The 15386-nt window shown below is 47.6% G+C and overlaps 1 protein-coding gene across 12 annotated transcripts in view; it reads right to left on the bottom strand.

Annotated features, from left to right (window-relative positions):
- LOC137437448 (E3 ubiquitin-protein ligase pellino homolog 1) overlaps positions 1-15386 on the bottom strand; it is a 112738-nt gene that overhangs the window by 8445 nt on the left and 88907 nt on the right. For all 12 annotated transcript variants that reach the window (XM_068131779.2, XM_068131775.2, XM_068131776.2 and 9 more), the window contains 2 exons: positions 14271-14465; positions 13819-14007 (listed from right to left, as the gene is read on the bottom strand). In XM_068131779.2, the coding sequence (XP_067987880.1) occupies positions 13819-14007; positions 14271-14465 (384 nt within the window). The remainder of the gene's footprint in view (positions 1-13818; positions 14008-14270; positions 14466-15386) is intronic.

Here is a 15386-nt window from a genome sequence, read left to right on the forward strand (position 1 = left end):
GGCAGGGTGGGTTAAAGGTACGTGCGACGTTGACCCGATACCCTTTTTCACGCTTGCTCCGGAAGTGGCGATTCGGCCTCGTGGACATGAAGACCCAGGGGGAAAAAAAGGGGTTTAATCCCCCCTTTCTAACGGGAACGGGCTTCGGGAGATCCGCAACCATATATGGAAATATATATATATATATATATATATACATATATATATATATATATATATACATATATATATATATATATATATATATATATATATATATATATATATATATATACATATATATATATATATATATATATACATATATATACATATATATATATATATATATATATATATATATATATTAGCTTGGCTCGGCTCACTATGCTCACCTCACCATGCATCGTTAGAGGAACGGGCTTGTTTTAGCTGAGGATAATGATTGTACCTGAGTTGCTGTTATTTTATTATTATTTTATTTTTTGAGGGTGGTTGTTGTCATGATTTACACAAATCATAATACAAACAATTATTTTGCACAAATTTATTTGAAGTGTTTGTGATATTACATTTTTATAAGCAATTTAGGTTGAAGATCTAGGTCGGAAATAATAAATTCAAAAAAAAACCAAAAAAAAAAAAACCGCAAAATGATGATCGTGTTCTGTACTATGGGTTCATCAATGCCACCGGCAGAAGCAGAAACATCCGTCACCACAAAATCGATGGGGTTCTCTGTAGATCGGCCAACCGCAGACCGCAAGATGCTGAAAGAAGTCTCTAAGAACCCAGAATGTCATCATGGGACCTACAGGTAGCTCTTGCCACTGTTGATGTCAAAGTGCACGAGTCTACCATTAGAAAGAGGCTGCACAAATTTGATCTACATGGGAGGTGTGCCAGGAGGAAACCTTTGCTTTCCAGAAAGAACATCAGGGCAAGACTAAAGTTTGCCAATGAACACCTAGGCAAAGACCAGCACTTCTGGAACAATGTGCTCTGGACAGGTGAGTCAAAGGTGGAGCTATTTGGCCACAGTACCAGAAGACATGTTTGGCGAAAACCAAAGACAGCATTTGACCACAAGAACCTGATACCAACTGTAAAGCATGGTGGTGGAAATATTATGGTTTGGGGCAGCTTTGCTGCATCACGGCCTGGGCAGCTCACCATCATAGAATCCACTATGAATTCTTCATTGTACCAGAGGGTGCTTGAGTATAATGTGAGGCCATCTGTTGGAAAGTTGAAGCTCAACCGAAGGTGGACCTTGCAACATGACAATGACCCTAAACATACCAGTAAATCCACTAAGGAATGGCTGAAAAGAAGGAAGTGGAGGGTTGTGGAATGGCCAAGTCAAAGCCCGGATCTAAATCCCATCGAGATGTTGTGGGTGGATTTGAAACGAGCTGTGCATGCAAGAAACCCCTCAAACATCGCACAGCTGAAAGAATTCTGCATGGAAGATTGGGCAAAAATTTCTCCCAGTCGATGTCAGAGACTGGTCGACAGTTATAAGAAACGCCTACTTCAGGTTGTTTCTGCCAAAGGGGGCAATACCACCTATTGGAGCCAAGGGTGTACTTACTTTTTCCACATGCGAAATTTGCATTTATGTTTATTTAAATTATACAATGGACTACAAAATGTAAATGTTTCATGATATTTGTTATATTATATCACCTTTATCTTTCAATATTGTTGAAATGAAGATCAAATAGCTGTATGTTGAAATATGTTGAAAAAGTCAAAACTTTACATGGGGTGTACTTACTTTTTCACATAACTGTATATATATATATATATATACATACATACATACATCCATACATACATACATACATACATACATACATATATATATATATTGTTACGGTACGTGGTTAAAGATGGTATGTTTGCCGAGCGGAGGCTCCGCGACCGAACAGTGCTTCCCTGACTAAAACCCGATTTACCCCAAACTTTGGCCGTATCGCGCCGCAGCTGCTCAATCTGGAAAACTCTAAAGCGACCGAATGCAAAGAGGAAGAAGACGTACAGAAGAGTAACTGGGTTTATTATTATTCACACATATAAGCAAGAAGAAAGCAGTCACGTTTATTTACAGGGACATGAGACGCAGGTGACACAGTGAAATCTTTAGCTTATCTAACAGGCTTACTTACTACCCAGGGACAAGACAAAAGACAGACTACGAACACACTTACACGGGGAATGATGATAGGGATGGCAGGTGGATGGCTGGCTGGATAGGGAGGTCCAACTGGTCCTGCAGCACGATCGGCTCGTTGGGCAGCCGCCGTTCCTTTGTGGCCCTGCTCCAAACTGCCGTCCAGGCCCACGCTGCTGTGGCTGCAGTTTCGGTGGCTCGAGCTGCTGTAGAGGCAGTTTCAGTGGCTCAAGCTGCTGTAGATGCAGTTTCGGTGGCTCAAGCTCGCAGCTCAGCTCTGACACCCCAGCTCTTCTCTCCTCCCTCCTTGTCTCAACTCTGTCAAAGCTCATCTCCTCTCGGGGAACGCCCCGCCGCGGGTTATATAGGCCCTGCCCCTCAACCTTTGCGAACCTCCCCCAAACGTTCTCTCTCCACCCTCTCAAGCCAAACCCCTTGTTCATGGTTGGTCGAGTGGGGCTGGCTCACTCCTCCCCTCTCTGACGAGGTGGAGACACGCCTTTCTTCCCCAACCCTGCCTCGTGGCCAATGGTGGCAATTGGAGGGGATGTAATTGGCAATGGCACTCGAGGCCTGGCAATGACGAAAGGGGAAATGAAAGTTTTGGGAATGGGAATGAAGGGAATCTACTCTTATTTCACTCGGTGCAATGGAGTGTCATTCTAATGGAAGACAAGGCCTTACTCTAAAACACACAATAAGATATAAGCTATCGAACAGGGGTATTCTATGATTGGCTGACGGGTATGCTTTATCGACTAATTACCGAGACGCCCTTTTTACCTTTATACAACTCTGGAGGCAAGAGGGGCCATATCCAAACAATGGTACACAGCAGTTTACCACAATCCAATACACACAATCAAAAAAATGCCATCCTCATATCCGCAACACTTTTTCTTTTGCCATACTTTTTCCATACTTTTTCCATAATGCCATACTTTTTCCACATGCGAAATTTGCATTTATGTTAATTTAAATTATACAATGGACTACAAAATGTAAATGTTTCATGATATTTGTTATATTATATCACCTTTATCTTTCAATATTGTTGAAATGAAGATCAAATAGCTGTATGTTGAAATATGTTGAAAAAGTCAAAACTTTACATGGGGTGTACTTACTTTTTCACATAACTGTATATATATATATATATACATACATATATATTGTTGCGGATATGGGATTTGGCTCCATATCCGCTTGTAAATATTCCCCTATTTCCCCAATACTCCCCAACTATCCCAATCCCCCATTCCCTAGTCCATTGTCTGTAAACAACACTCTGTAGAACCGACCTTCCCCTTCTTCCCCCATTATATGTCGTGCCCAGGTCCACCGCATCTCACGTAGACAACTTTCGGACATCTTGCTAGTTATTCTTAGTGTATGTCAGTTAAGGACTCGTTTCCATTAATTCTGACTCTTCGTTGCACCAGAATGTGATTGTATGGCACCAGTAGTGAGTTTAGGACCTCCCCATACCTCCTCCCATCTTCCCCATGAAACAATAACAACAACAACTACAACAACAACTACAACAACAGAGGGGGGCGGCGCGGCGCGGCGCGGGGAGTGTGCGTCCTCACTCCGGCTTGGTTAGCCGCCATTGCCCATGCGCTCCACGGGGTTACCACGAAGGGGCTGGCTGTCAGCTCCTCGTCAGGGGCGGAGCCCGGTAACCCCCCGCAGCCAGTGAGAAGCGGCGGGCCGATTCCATCTGGGGCGGAGCTAACGAGCCGAGGGCGTGTCACTCCCCGCCGGATATGCGCAGCCACTTACCGGACGTGAGGTCAGATGCGCCCCCAGCTTGGAAAGACAAGTCGCGACCTCCGAGCGCTGAGCGACCTCCCCGCATCTCTGGACCGGACCGGGTCGATTCTGTCCCTGAGCCAAGAGTGCACCTTGAGCCATCGACTACCCGCCTTTCCTTGCCATCAATCCCCGTGTGAGTCAGTCTTGTCCCGTTTTTTCTGTCGTCTGTCGGGGCTAAGATAAGACCGTGTTTAAGTGCCCACCTTTCTATGCTGTCTCTCTCATCCCTGTAATCTAACCTTCCGCAATATTATAACCTCCTCCGGAGGTCTTGAGAACCGTACCCCTGGTGTCGTGTCATTTTAATCCAGCCGTTGTGTCCTTTCCTTCATTGATTTAGCATAGCGCGACTCGGCCAAGGTTCGAGTATAATCGGGTAACTTGTGCGAACACGGCGGCCATTCCGCTCGGCCCACCATAACATCAAAGTCGTGTCCGTAACAATTGGTGTCAGGAGTGTCGGATTCGGACCTGGGACTAAATTCATTTAGCCCAAATTTTGGAACACCAATTGTACCATTAGGGTAACAATTGGTGTCGAGGAGTGAGATTCGATCCGGAGCGCGTTTTACGCGCTCGAAATTATAACGGCGAAATTTGATTGTGTTTTACAAAATATAAAAACCCGAATTTTGAAAGTCGCGCTATGGCAGACCAAGTCGGCTGGGGTCCGGTAGAGGAGAGTGAGGCAGGGTCGGTCCAGGACCAAATTGAGGGACATGAGGAGAGCGAAGCAGTGAGGGTAGCAGACGCACAAAATAGCGTCGTTGCGCCCGACGTTGCGGGCGCGCAAAATGGCGCCTCGCAAGAGCGCGCGGTAGCCGAGCCCGCTGTATCAACGGGCTTTAACATGCAGCCGATTGACATGCAGGCCCTCATTGCGCAGCTACAGGCAGCTGTACAGATGAGTATGGGGAGCCAAATTGAGCGATTGGGTGAGCGGTTGGGAAACCAAATTGTGGGAATGAGGGCTGATAGTGAGCGGTTGGGGAACCGGATGGATGCTCAGGGTGAGCGATTGGAGGGCCAAATGGGGGTAATGAGGGACGAAGCGAGGGGTACCGGTGAGGAGTTAGACAAGAAATTTGGGAAGTTCGACAATAATTTTGAGGGGTTAGACAACGGGATAAAAGAAGTAAAGAATGGGTTAACGGGGGTGGAAAACAGAATGGCTGCCCAGGAGAATCAGTTAGAGGGGGTGAAAAAGGGGTTAGAGGGGTTAGAAAACAGGATGGAAGGCAAATTGAGGGACATGAGGAACCAAGCGGAAAGGGAAGTTAAACAAATGGGGCAGCAGATAGAGGGGGTCAGAATGGGGGTAGAGACCAAACTGGATGCTCACAGGGAGGAAATGGAGCAGATGAGGGTGGCATCTGGGCAGGAGATGCAAGTGATGGGAGAGGAGATCAGAAGAGGTGTGAGTGAGGAGGTCGGAGGAGTGCGCGAGGAGGTGAGGCACTGTAAGGAGCACATGGAGAAGGAGGTGAGAAAGGGGACTGTAAAGTTACAAGGGGGCATAGAGGACCTGACGCAGGAAGTAGAACAACTGACAGAGGGACAAACAGAACTAACGGACCAGGTAAAGAAGAACACAGCGGTAATAGGAGGGTTAAAAGCGACACAAAATGACCTAAAAAATGACTTGGTAGCGGCGAAGAGGGAATGTCAGATGGTACGTGAGGGACTGACAACGAGGTTGGACGAGGTGATAGAGGTAATGGAGACGAAGGACCGACAGGTGAGGACGCACATGGAAACGGTCAAGGTAGCCTTGGAGGACGAGCTTGAGGAGACGTACCGGGGAATAAAAGAGGTGAAGCAGAAATTAGAAGAAGTGGAAGAAGGGGTGAGCGAAATTAAGAAGCGACGGAGAGGGGATAAGAAAGAGATAAAGGAGGAGGTAAAAGAATTGGTCCAAAGTCTGTGTTTGGATCGTGATGATGTGCTCATTAACCGGATGAGGGATTCGCAGGTGATGGAGGAGAAGCGAAGAGGAAGAGGACCCGGTGTAAGTGGTGACCAATATGGTCGTGCGTATGATGCGCCAGGGGATTTAAGAAGCTTGGGGGTCGAGATGGACCCGGGTGTTCGTGAGAGGCCGTTGGTGAAGTGTGCGACAGGTCTGGTGTGCGAAAAAGGAGGTGTGCGAGAAAGTCCGACTCTGGGGTGTGTGAGGAAAAAGTGCGTGCCAAGGAGTGAGGGTGCTGGCGAGAGTGAGTCGGTCGTAGCGTGTGTGCGAGGGAGCACATGGAAGCGCGGTGTGGTAAGTGTTACAGAGGGTGTGACGGGAGAGTGTGCGCGAGAAAGGTGTGTGACGGACAGGTGCATGGGGAAAGAGTGCGCTGTCAAAAGTAAGGAAGAATGCACACCTGTGGTGAGTGTTACAGAGGGTGTAACGGGAGAGTGTGCGCGAGAAAGGTGTGTAACGGACAGGTGCATGGGGAAAGAGTGCGCTGTCAAGAGTAAGGGTGAGTGCGCTGTCAAGAATGGAGGTGAGAGTAGTGAGAGTGACAAGGAGCGTGAGTTGGTTGTGACAGGTGAGAAAGGAAGCACACCTGGAATGGTAGAGCGTGAGTGGGAATGCACGCTGGAATTGGTAGTGAGGCACGTGGTAGGGTGTGCGAATGAGAGCACACCTGTGATTGTCACAGAGGAGGTGACCGAGGAGGGGGCGCGAAGAGGTGTGTTGGTGAGGTGTGCGACCAACGAATGTGTGCCAAAGTGTTCGGTGGTCAGGTGTGTGACCAAGGCTGTGAGTGGAATGAGGGTACCTGGGTGTGTAAGGAAAGGTACGAGGAGCATGGAAACGGCTGGATGTGTGAGCAAGGAACGGGCTGCGGGGTGTAAGCATGCAGGTGAGGCATCGAAGGTAACCGGGTTAGAGGTTAGAGCGACTTTTAGCCGAATCGGGCCCTCGGTGCATGCTGGGCCTCGCTTTGAACGGCCGCGTCCGTGCTCCACTAGGCGGAGCGGGCAGCCCGATAGAAAGGGTCGTCATGGCGACCACTTTTTGTTGAGGCAGTCCGGCAGGTCGAGATCGGGACATTGGATGGCTCCACGCCGAGATGGTGCGTGGGATCTTGGCCCGGGTAAGCCCCCGTCCCTGCACCGAGTGCCGGACGCATCCAGCCGCTGGCACAGAACAACCCGCATTCATGGCTTGGCTTTACGAAGCCGGGCTTTGGACAGGAATTGGCGCACCGAGAGGCATTAGTGAGTAGACTGGGTGATGAGGTTAGTGTTTTGGACCCAAAATTAGAGAAAAACAAAATTTGATGATTGGCAAGGGATTGGCAGTAGTGATTGGCCGATGATGAGCAGTGATTGGCAAAAATTTTGATTTGTTGAAATTTGATGTGCAAAATTGGTAGTGAGCGATGGGCCCGGTGGGTAAGGGTGGCATCCTTGCCACCCTTCCCATATAGTGGGGGTAAATGCGCTATAGCTTATGGGGTGTATGTCAGTGAAAACTAGCCCGGGTGGGTTAGGATATTGGTAGGGATCTAGCGAAGATGACATTAGGTAACGTTAAGTTTAGTTAGTGACTGATACCTGTAGTGGGGACGCAGGTAGATTAGTATGGATGATAATGACGTGGGAGCGCAATAGTTTAAAGGGACGAATGGGAAGCGCAAGTTTCAGAGGGGAGTAGTTAGATGAGATGATGCTGTGTGAGAACTGGACAGGTGTGTGTGAGTAGTGAGTGTTGTGGATCAGCGCGAATGCGCTTGGGGAGAGAAGGGTGCAGGTGGCACCAGGTGTGAGAGCACAGGTGTGCAACTACAGGTGTGTGGAATATATGGAGCAGAGAATGACTGGTGTGGAGAGAGTTGGAGTAAGTGGTACGGAGTGGTGTGCATGGTGCGAAGGTGTGGATGGGGGAAGAGTGGACCCCTTTCACGAGTACCCGGGGCGGGTAGTGTAAGTGTTAGGTAGAGGGTATAGGTAAATTGTGGTTGGATATTGGCATTTGTGGTGCGGTTGCAGAATGGTATCGTGGATGGGTGCATTAGTGTTGTGGAAATGGCTGGGCGTGTAGCCTGTTAGTGTGTGTAGTTGGTTGGGCACTCCACCACTGTGAGGATGTCGGCCAGGTGAGGCCGCAGGTGGGCTCTGGGAGCCGTTAGTGTCAGTGGGGCCCGAGGATCCGGAGGACGGACCCGGGTAGCCCAGTGCCAGAGAGGGCACCGAGTGGGGAGAGCGCCAGAGGGCCTTCCCCAGGTAGTTAGGTTAGGGTAAGGAGCAGGTAAGCTCGGAGGCAACTGCAGTGGTGGGGGTGTGCAGGTGGGTAGACCCGCTGGGAGAGGTACACGCCACAGCCCGGAAATTGTGCGAAGGCACCGGGAGATGAATCGGGGGAGTGAGACCCCAAATTGAAAAGCACCACAGTTTGGTCAATGGGAATTGGTTTTTAGAACCCATAGTGTAAGAGGGCCAATGGTTTGGCAGGAGAAAGACCCCGGGTAATGTAAAGTTGTTAAAGTCATTTAGGAAATAGTTAGGATTGATGAACCTGTCGCACCATACGCAGCCACTTACCTGAGGTGATGATGATGACTCCACACCTGTGTTTTCTTTGTCTGTGTTGCAGGAAATGAGAATTGCTGTGTGGATTGGTGAGACGCATCACGACGTGGATGAGACATTGGGGTGATTCCATCTCTCCCTCCCTAGGAGGGACTGATGATGAATTGGTGATAGCAAATTATGATGTTGAGTTGGAGATGGCAAATTTTGATGAGAGTTGAAAATGGCAAATTTGATTGGTTAGGAGGGAGAGAAGACGAATTTGGTTTATGGGAGGAACGGGGAAGACAGTAGGGACGTTTGTTGATTTGTAAAGTAGATGTTTATGGGTAGTGTTGTGTTTTGTGGATACAGTAAGGGGTAAGGGAGGGGCCATGTAGGTTACCTGGTGGGGGGGGGGGGGCATACGGTAGGAACGTACCTGTCTCACCTGGTTCCCATGTGCCCCTAGTGTGCATTACCTTACATTGCGTGCACTTTTGCGCCCTTACCACCTTACTCACTTGTCTGCTTCTTTTGTCTCCCACCTCCGAGGATCTGGCTTTGGAGCAGAGAGAGAGGAGAGAGAGGTGCTGGCTCTGCAGTTGTGGGCCTGTACTTTCGCTGCTTGCTGCCTCGATCGATACACCATATGGACCGCAATTTTGGTGGCCACCCACAATGGACCGCAGTTCTTTTGCGGGCAAGCACCACCCGTTGATGGACCTATGGGTCAACGTGGCACCTATGCCATACAAGGTGAACCACTAATAGTTGGCCCCCTTGACGGCCACAATTTAGAAATGGACGCGGTTGGCGCCTTTCTTTATTTTTGAAAGAGGCAAGAAGGCCAAGTGCACCACACGAAGGCAAGACCAGCGGCAGAACATCGGCCGGCTGCGACACCACACCATGATCATTAAACATTTTATTGGTGCACCGGATGGTGCTGACTGTGTGATGGGGTGGTGCTTTTGGTGCTTGGAAGGGGTGCTCTGCACATTATTAAAGGCCGTAAGGCCACAGAGCACTCGTGGGTTGGTGTATCGATGCTGGCATGCGTGCTCTCTCTATGCATAACATCTGCATGTGTTCCTCCAAAAACAGGTCCTGGATCGTAGTGTAAATATCAGCGTAGTCTTGTGTAAATAATGCTCCCTACCGGCTGTATGTTTAGTTTGCGAATTCTTTCCGTGATTCGGTTATCCTGTGGGTGTGTTTCTGTGAGGAGAAGGGTGCAACGTCGCAGGGGGACATATTTACTCATTTGCGAATATCTGTAAAACTGTCGCACTCAGGGTAGAGTTAATAGTAGAGGGAACTACATCTGAGTGCCACACTAAAATAGGTAAAAATTTATCGGGTCGGGACGCCCCGAGGGTAGAGAAGGGTGCAATGTTGCGGATATGGGATTTGGCCTCCATATCCGCTTGTAAATATTCCCCTATTTCCCCAATACTCCCCAACTATCCCCAATCCCCCATTCCCTAGTCCCATTGTCTGTAAACAACACTCTGTAGAACCGACCTTCCCCTTCTTCCCCCATTAAATGTCGTGCCCAGGTCCACCGCATCTCACGTAGACAACTTTCGGACATCTTGCTAGTTATTCTTAGTCTATGTCAGTTAAGGACTCGTTTCCATTAATTCTGACTCTTCGTTGCACCAGAATGTGATTGTATGGCACCAGTAGTGAGTTTAGGACCTCCCCATACCTCCTCCCATCTTCCCCATGAAACAATAACAACAACAACTACAACAACAACTACAACAACAGAGGGGGGCGGCGCGGCGCGGGGAGTGTGCGTCCTCACTCCGGCTTGGTTAGCCGCCATTGCCCATGCGCTCCACGGGGTTACCACGAAGGGGCTGGCTGTCAGCTCCTCGTCAGGGGCGGAGCCCGGTAACCCCCCGCAGCCAGTGAGAAGCGGCGGGCCGATTCCATCTGGGGCGGAGCTAACGAGCCGAGGGCGTGTCACTCCCCGCCGGATATGCGCAGCCACTTACCGGACGTGAGGTCAGATGCGCCCCCAGCTTGGAAAGACAAGTCGCGACCTCCGAGCGCTGAGCGACCTCCCCGCATCTCTGGACCGGACCGGGTCGATTCTGTCCCTGAGCCAAGAGTGCACCTTGAGCCATCGACTACCCGCCTTTCCTTGCCATCAATCCCCGTGTGAGTCAGTCTTGTCCCGTTTTTTCTGTCGTCTGTCGGGGCTAAGATAAGACCGTGTTTAAGTGCCCACCTTTCTATGCTGTCTCTCTCATCCCTGTAATCTAACCTTCCGCAATATTATAACCTCCTCCGGAGGTCTTGAGAACCGTACCCCTGGTGTCGTGTCATTTTAATCCAGCCGTTGTGTCCTTTCCTTCATTGATTTAGCATAGCGCGACTCGGCCAAGGTTCGAGTATAATCGGGTAACTTGTGCGAACACGGCGGCCATTCCGCTCGGCCCACCATAACATCAAAGTCGTGTCCGTAACAATATATTTATTTTTATATATATATATATATATATATATATATATATATATATATATATATATATATATATATATATATATATATATCTATATATCTATATATCTATATATCTATCTATATATATATCTATATATATATATATCTATATATATATATATATATATAGATATATATATATATATATATATATATATATATATATATATATATATACAGTATATATATATATATATATATATATATTATATATATATATTGTTGCGGATTTGAGAATCCTGTGGTTTTTTTGTTGTTGTTGTAAGTGTTATGAATCTTGTTGTAAATATCACCCTCCGTAGTGTAAAGGTCAAAGGTCATCCTCCTAGTTAATCCATCGCATACACGTAGCCAATCATATACCCTTTTAAGTAGTTATCTCCTTATTATGTGTATTAGTTTAAGGCTCTGTCTTCCATTAATTGACACTGCATTGCACCGAATTCACATAAGATAGGTCCCCTTCTGGTTTTCTATCCCAGTGGTGCGAGTGGTTTTCTACCCCGCAAGACGCCATTGGCCATGTGCTCTGTCTCGGAGAAGAAGGGGGAGGAGCCGCCAAATCACGGGCGTGGCCTGCCGCTCATCACCAGGAGGTGGAGCCAGGAAGCCCTTGCTCCCAACCAGGACTCAGTGGGTATGGCTTGGTAGGGCGTGGGATATAACCCGCGGCGGGACGCCCCCACCTCAGATGAGATGCGAGAGATGATTGAGGGAGAGCCGAAGCACGCGCAGCTTTGAGACCACCGCAGCTTTGAAACCACCGCAGCTTTGAGACCACCACAGTTTTGACCACGGCAGCTTTGAGCGGTGACGGCAGTTGCAGCCCCGAAGCAACGTCGCCGTACAAGAGACGGTTGAGGAGAGTCGGCGGCTGTTCAACTCGAGCCGCGATCATCCCAACCACCTGCATCCTTCCCGCCTCGTAATCCCACCTCCTCGTCCATCCAGCCATTCCTCTGCTCCAGCTGAACCTTCCTCTCCTTCCCGCCATTCGTTCCTGCCTTCATCCCCCCGTGTAAGTCTGATTGTCGTCCGTCTTTTATGTTGTCCTGGGGTTAAGTAAGACTGTTTAGTATAAGCTAGAAATTGCACTGTGTCCTTCTGGTCCTTCCCTCCTTCTGTAAATTATTTTCTTATCCTTCCTTCTCCTTGGTTCTTTTGATTGTGTAAATAATAGTTAGTAATAAATCCTATTTGTATTTCCTACCTTCGTTCTTCTTCTTCATGCTCGTCCGGTCGTCTTTGTGATTTCCCCATTGAAAACCTGTGGCGCGATTTTGGCCAACGTTTCAGGATCGGGTTTAGTCTCTGCTAATGGTTCGTGCCATGGTTGCTAAACCGCTCGGCAATTAACATCTGTCCGCGGTCGCGAACAAGGTTGCGCACCTGCCTCTCTCGGAGGGAGCTTGTGCAACTTCAGGACTCACGTCGGTCAGTCAAAAACAAGGGGATTAATCCCCCCTTCTTAAGGGGAAAAAGGCCGACGTAGAGATCCGTAACAATATATATATATATATATATATATATATATATATATATATATATATTAGCTTGGCTCGGATTGCTCCGCTCGCCTCACCATGCATCGCTACAGAGGAATGGGCTTATTTTAGCTGATGATAATGACTTAATTATCCAGGTCCGAAGAAGTCGGGTGGAAGCCGTCCAGGTAAGTTTGTCAGCCTCCTTTCCCTCGCGTTTAAAGAATACCGTCATTTTTGGATTGAATGCCTTGGAGTAAAGCTCGTTTGGTCATCTGTGTCGCCCTGCGGTGTTCACTACAGGGTAGTCACATGACAATATTCACTACATGACCAAATATATGTAGACACCCAAACATCACACATCTCATTCCAAAATCATGGGCATTAGTATGGAGTTGGTCCCCCCTTTGCTGCTATAACAGCCTCCACTCTTCTGGGAAGGTTTTCCACTAGATGTTGGGATATTGCTGCGGGGATTTGCTTTCATTCAGCGAACACAAATTCGCAATATGACACGTTCGCAATATGACAAGTTCACAATATGCCGTCACCTGCAGTCACACCATTTGTACATCCAACTGAACTACTACAACTAAGACTTATTTGACAGCCACAATTAATCCCGCATCCGTGTTGAGCCGGCTGAGTGGGTAGCTTGGCACGAGACTTTCACGAACCAGCTGGAAAGGTCTGACCCTCCAGATCACGAAAGTCAGACAAAGATCAGTAGGACGCAAGGGTTTGTATTTCTGTGGCCTGTTTACCTTTGTATACTTTCAGAGCACCATTAGTTGCGATTCCTACTGGGGTAGTGCGCCATTCTCATATGATAGCAATGTTCCAATGCTGGACATCTATTGTTGGCACTCCCTACAATGCACCAATTTCTATCTATGCTTTCAATTAAATCTCATGAATCTACCCTTTAGTGTAGTGTAATAATTCAAGTCCCCACATGACTTTGTCACAGCTTCTCGCTTTCTGGCAAGACTATTAATTTGAATGTCTGACAAGAATATTTTAAACAATTCTGTCCATCTTCAAATCGTTTGAGGCCACAAATGTCAGACAAACATGCCAAAGTGGGTGTGATTGAGTGGAAATCCCAGATCTATTTAATTGACGAGTGCAACATATTTCATATGGGCAGAAATCGTGTTTCTGGCATGAAAAATAATTTCTGCAGGAGAGTCATCAGGAATCACAACACAACCACCAAACATTATCAAACCAGCACCGAAACAAAGCACCATCACCAGAATGTCAAACTGGTACAGAGACATTATTTTGAAAAATCCGTTTTCAACATGAGACCCCAAACATGCATTCCTTACCAGTTGCCCCTTGAACAGAGCTGACCGGGTTTCCCGCAACGTGTAAACCTTTCCACAAACAGAAATCTCCCGCCATGGACCAGGAAGTGACTCGGAGCTAAAGCTGTTTGTCGGGTGCATCACCAAGATTCCATTGGTTGTTAGGCCGTCCATCTGCCCGCTCGCAGTTTTCCACTTTTCTGCCTTTTCCTGAAAATGAAAATATACATGGAAAGATAAATCACGGGTTAGGTCACACACACTGAGAAACAGAAACTTTGAAGCAGGAGTCACTCAGATGGTGACAAACTCAGTTTAAGCTCAAATTAAAGTGTACTGAAAAAAAAAAAAAAGGATTATGTAAAAATGAGCTAGACATTTGATACAGAAGCACAACCATACAGCAAAAAATAAAAAAGCAACAAAAACAAATAAAGCGAAGAGGAGTTATCGTTTTCTGACTGTTGCCACACCCCGAGGAAGATGTTTTTGGATGAGTCAAAGCCAGCAGCGAAGATGCGAGCAGAGTTGCCCTCGGTGCGTTGGCACACAACACGGCAGGCAAAGCGTGAGATCGTGCTCTGTACTGTGGGTTCATCACTGCCACCGGCAGAAGCAGAAACATCCGTCACCACAAAATCGATGGGGTTCTCTGTAGATCGGCCAATCTGCAAGAGGTCATTACCATCGCACTTCCCTGTCTGTTCAGATCATTATGGAACATTCAAACGAGTCTTTCATACAAGTAACTCCCATGGAAGGACATTAGGAGACATACATGTACTTCTACATCATAAAAACATCACAAAACGCAATCTAGTTGACATTGGGAGACATCAATGTGCTTTTCTACAGGTGAAACCGACAATTAAACCATGGAAAGCCAAGCAGCAAGCACACTGTATGGGATTTGAACTTATAGTTACAGTACAATCAAGTACAGTGTATTGCCAAAAAGTGGACTATTTGAATGTTTGATTGAAATTTTTTTATAAAAGGTAGCAAGTTCAGTGATACATTGATGGAAAGCTTGTGACTGACATTTTCAACCTGTCCCCCACGTTTGTTCAAAAAGGCTTTGATCCCGACTCCGAAATTGTCCATAAGTGGCTGGTGTAGTAGCCTTACGGAAGTCCTCCACCTCCTGCATCAGGACAGACTGGGATTTGAGGTTTCTTGGTGTAAACTTCACCTTTGGCAGCACCCCAAAATAAAAACAATCCTATGGATTCAAATCCGGGCTGTGGGGGGGGGGGGGGGGCACTCATGTGCTGTGCCCAGGCTGATGACAAGATTTCCAAACAGCTGGTGGAGCAAGTCGATGGTTTCACCTGCAGTGTGCGGTGGCGCACCGTCATGGATGAACAATGCAAGTCTGAGTTGGTTTGGAGACAGTAGTTGAGTGAGATCAGCATGGAATTGACAGAAGACCTTGTGGTGCCGCTCGCTGTTGATCGTCATCGTTTTACCATTGGCGTCCTCGAACCAATAATGTGGCTTTCAATGCAAAGAAGCAAGTGGACTTGGGGCCCTTGAGACATCTCAGACACCTTCTCAGGAGGCTCAGCACCCCAGAAGATGTTGTTGTG

Source organism: Myxine glutinosa, chromosome 12 (assembly GCF_964187855.1).
Source record: "Myxine glutinosa chromosome 12, kmMyxGlut1.1, whole genome shotgun sequence".
Classification (NCBI taxonomy): Eukaryota; Metazoa; Chordata; class Myxini; order Myxiniformes; family Myxinidae; genus Myxine; species Myxine glutinosa.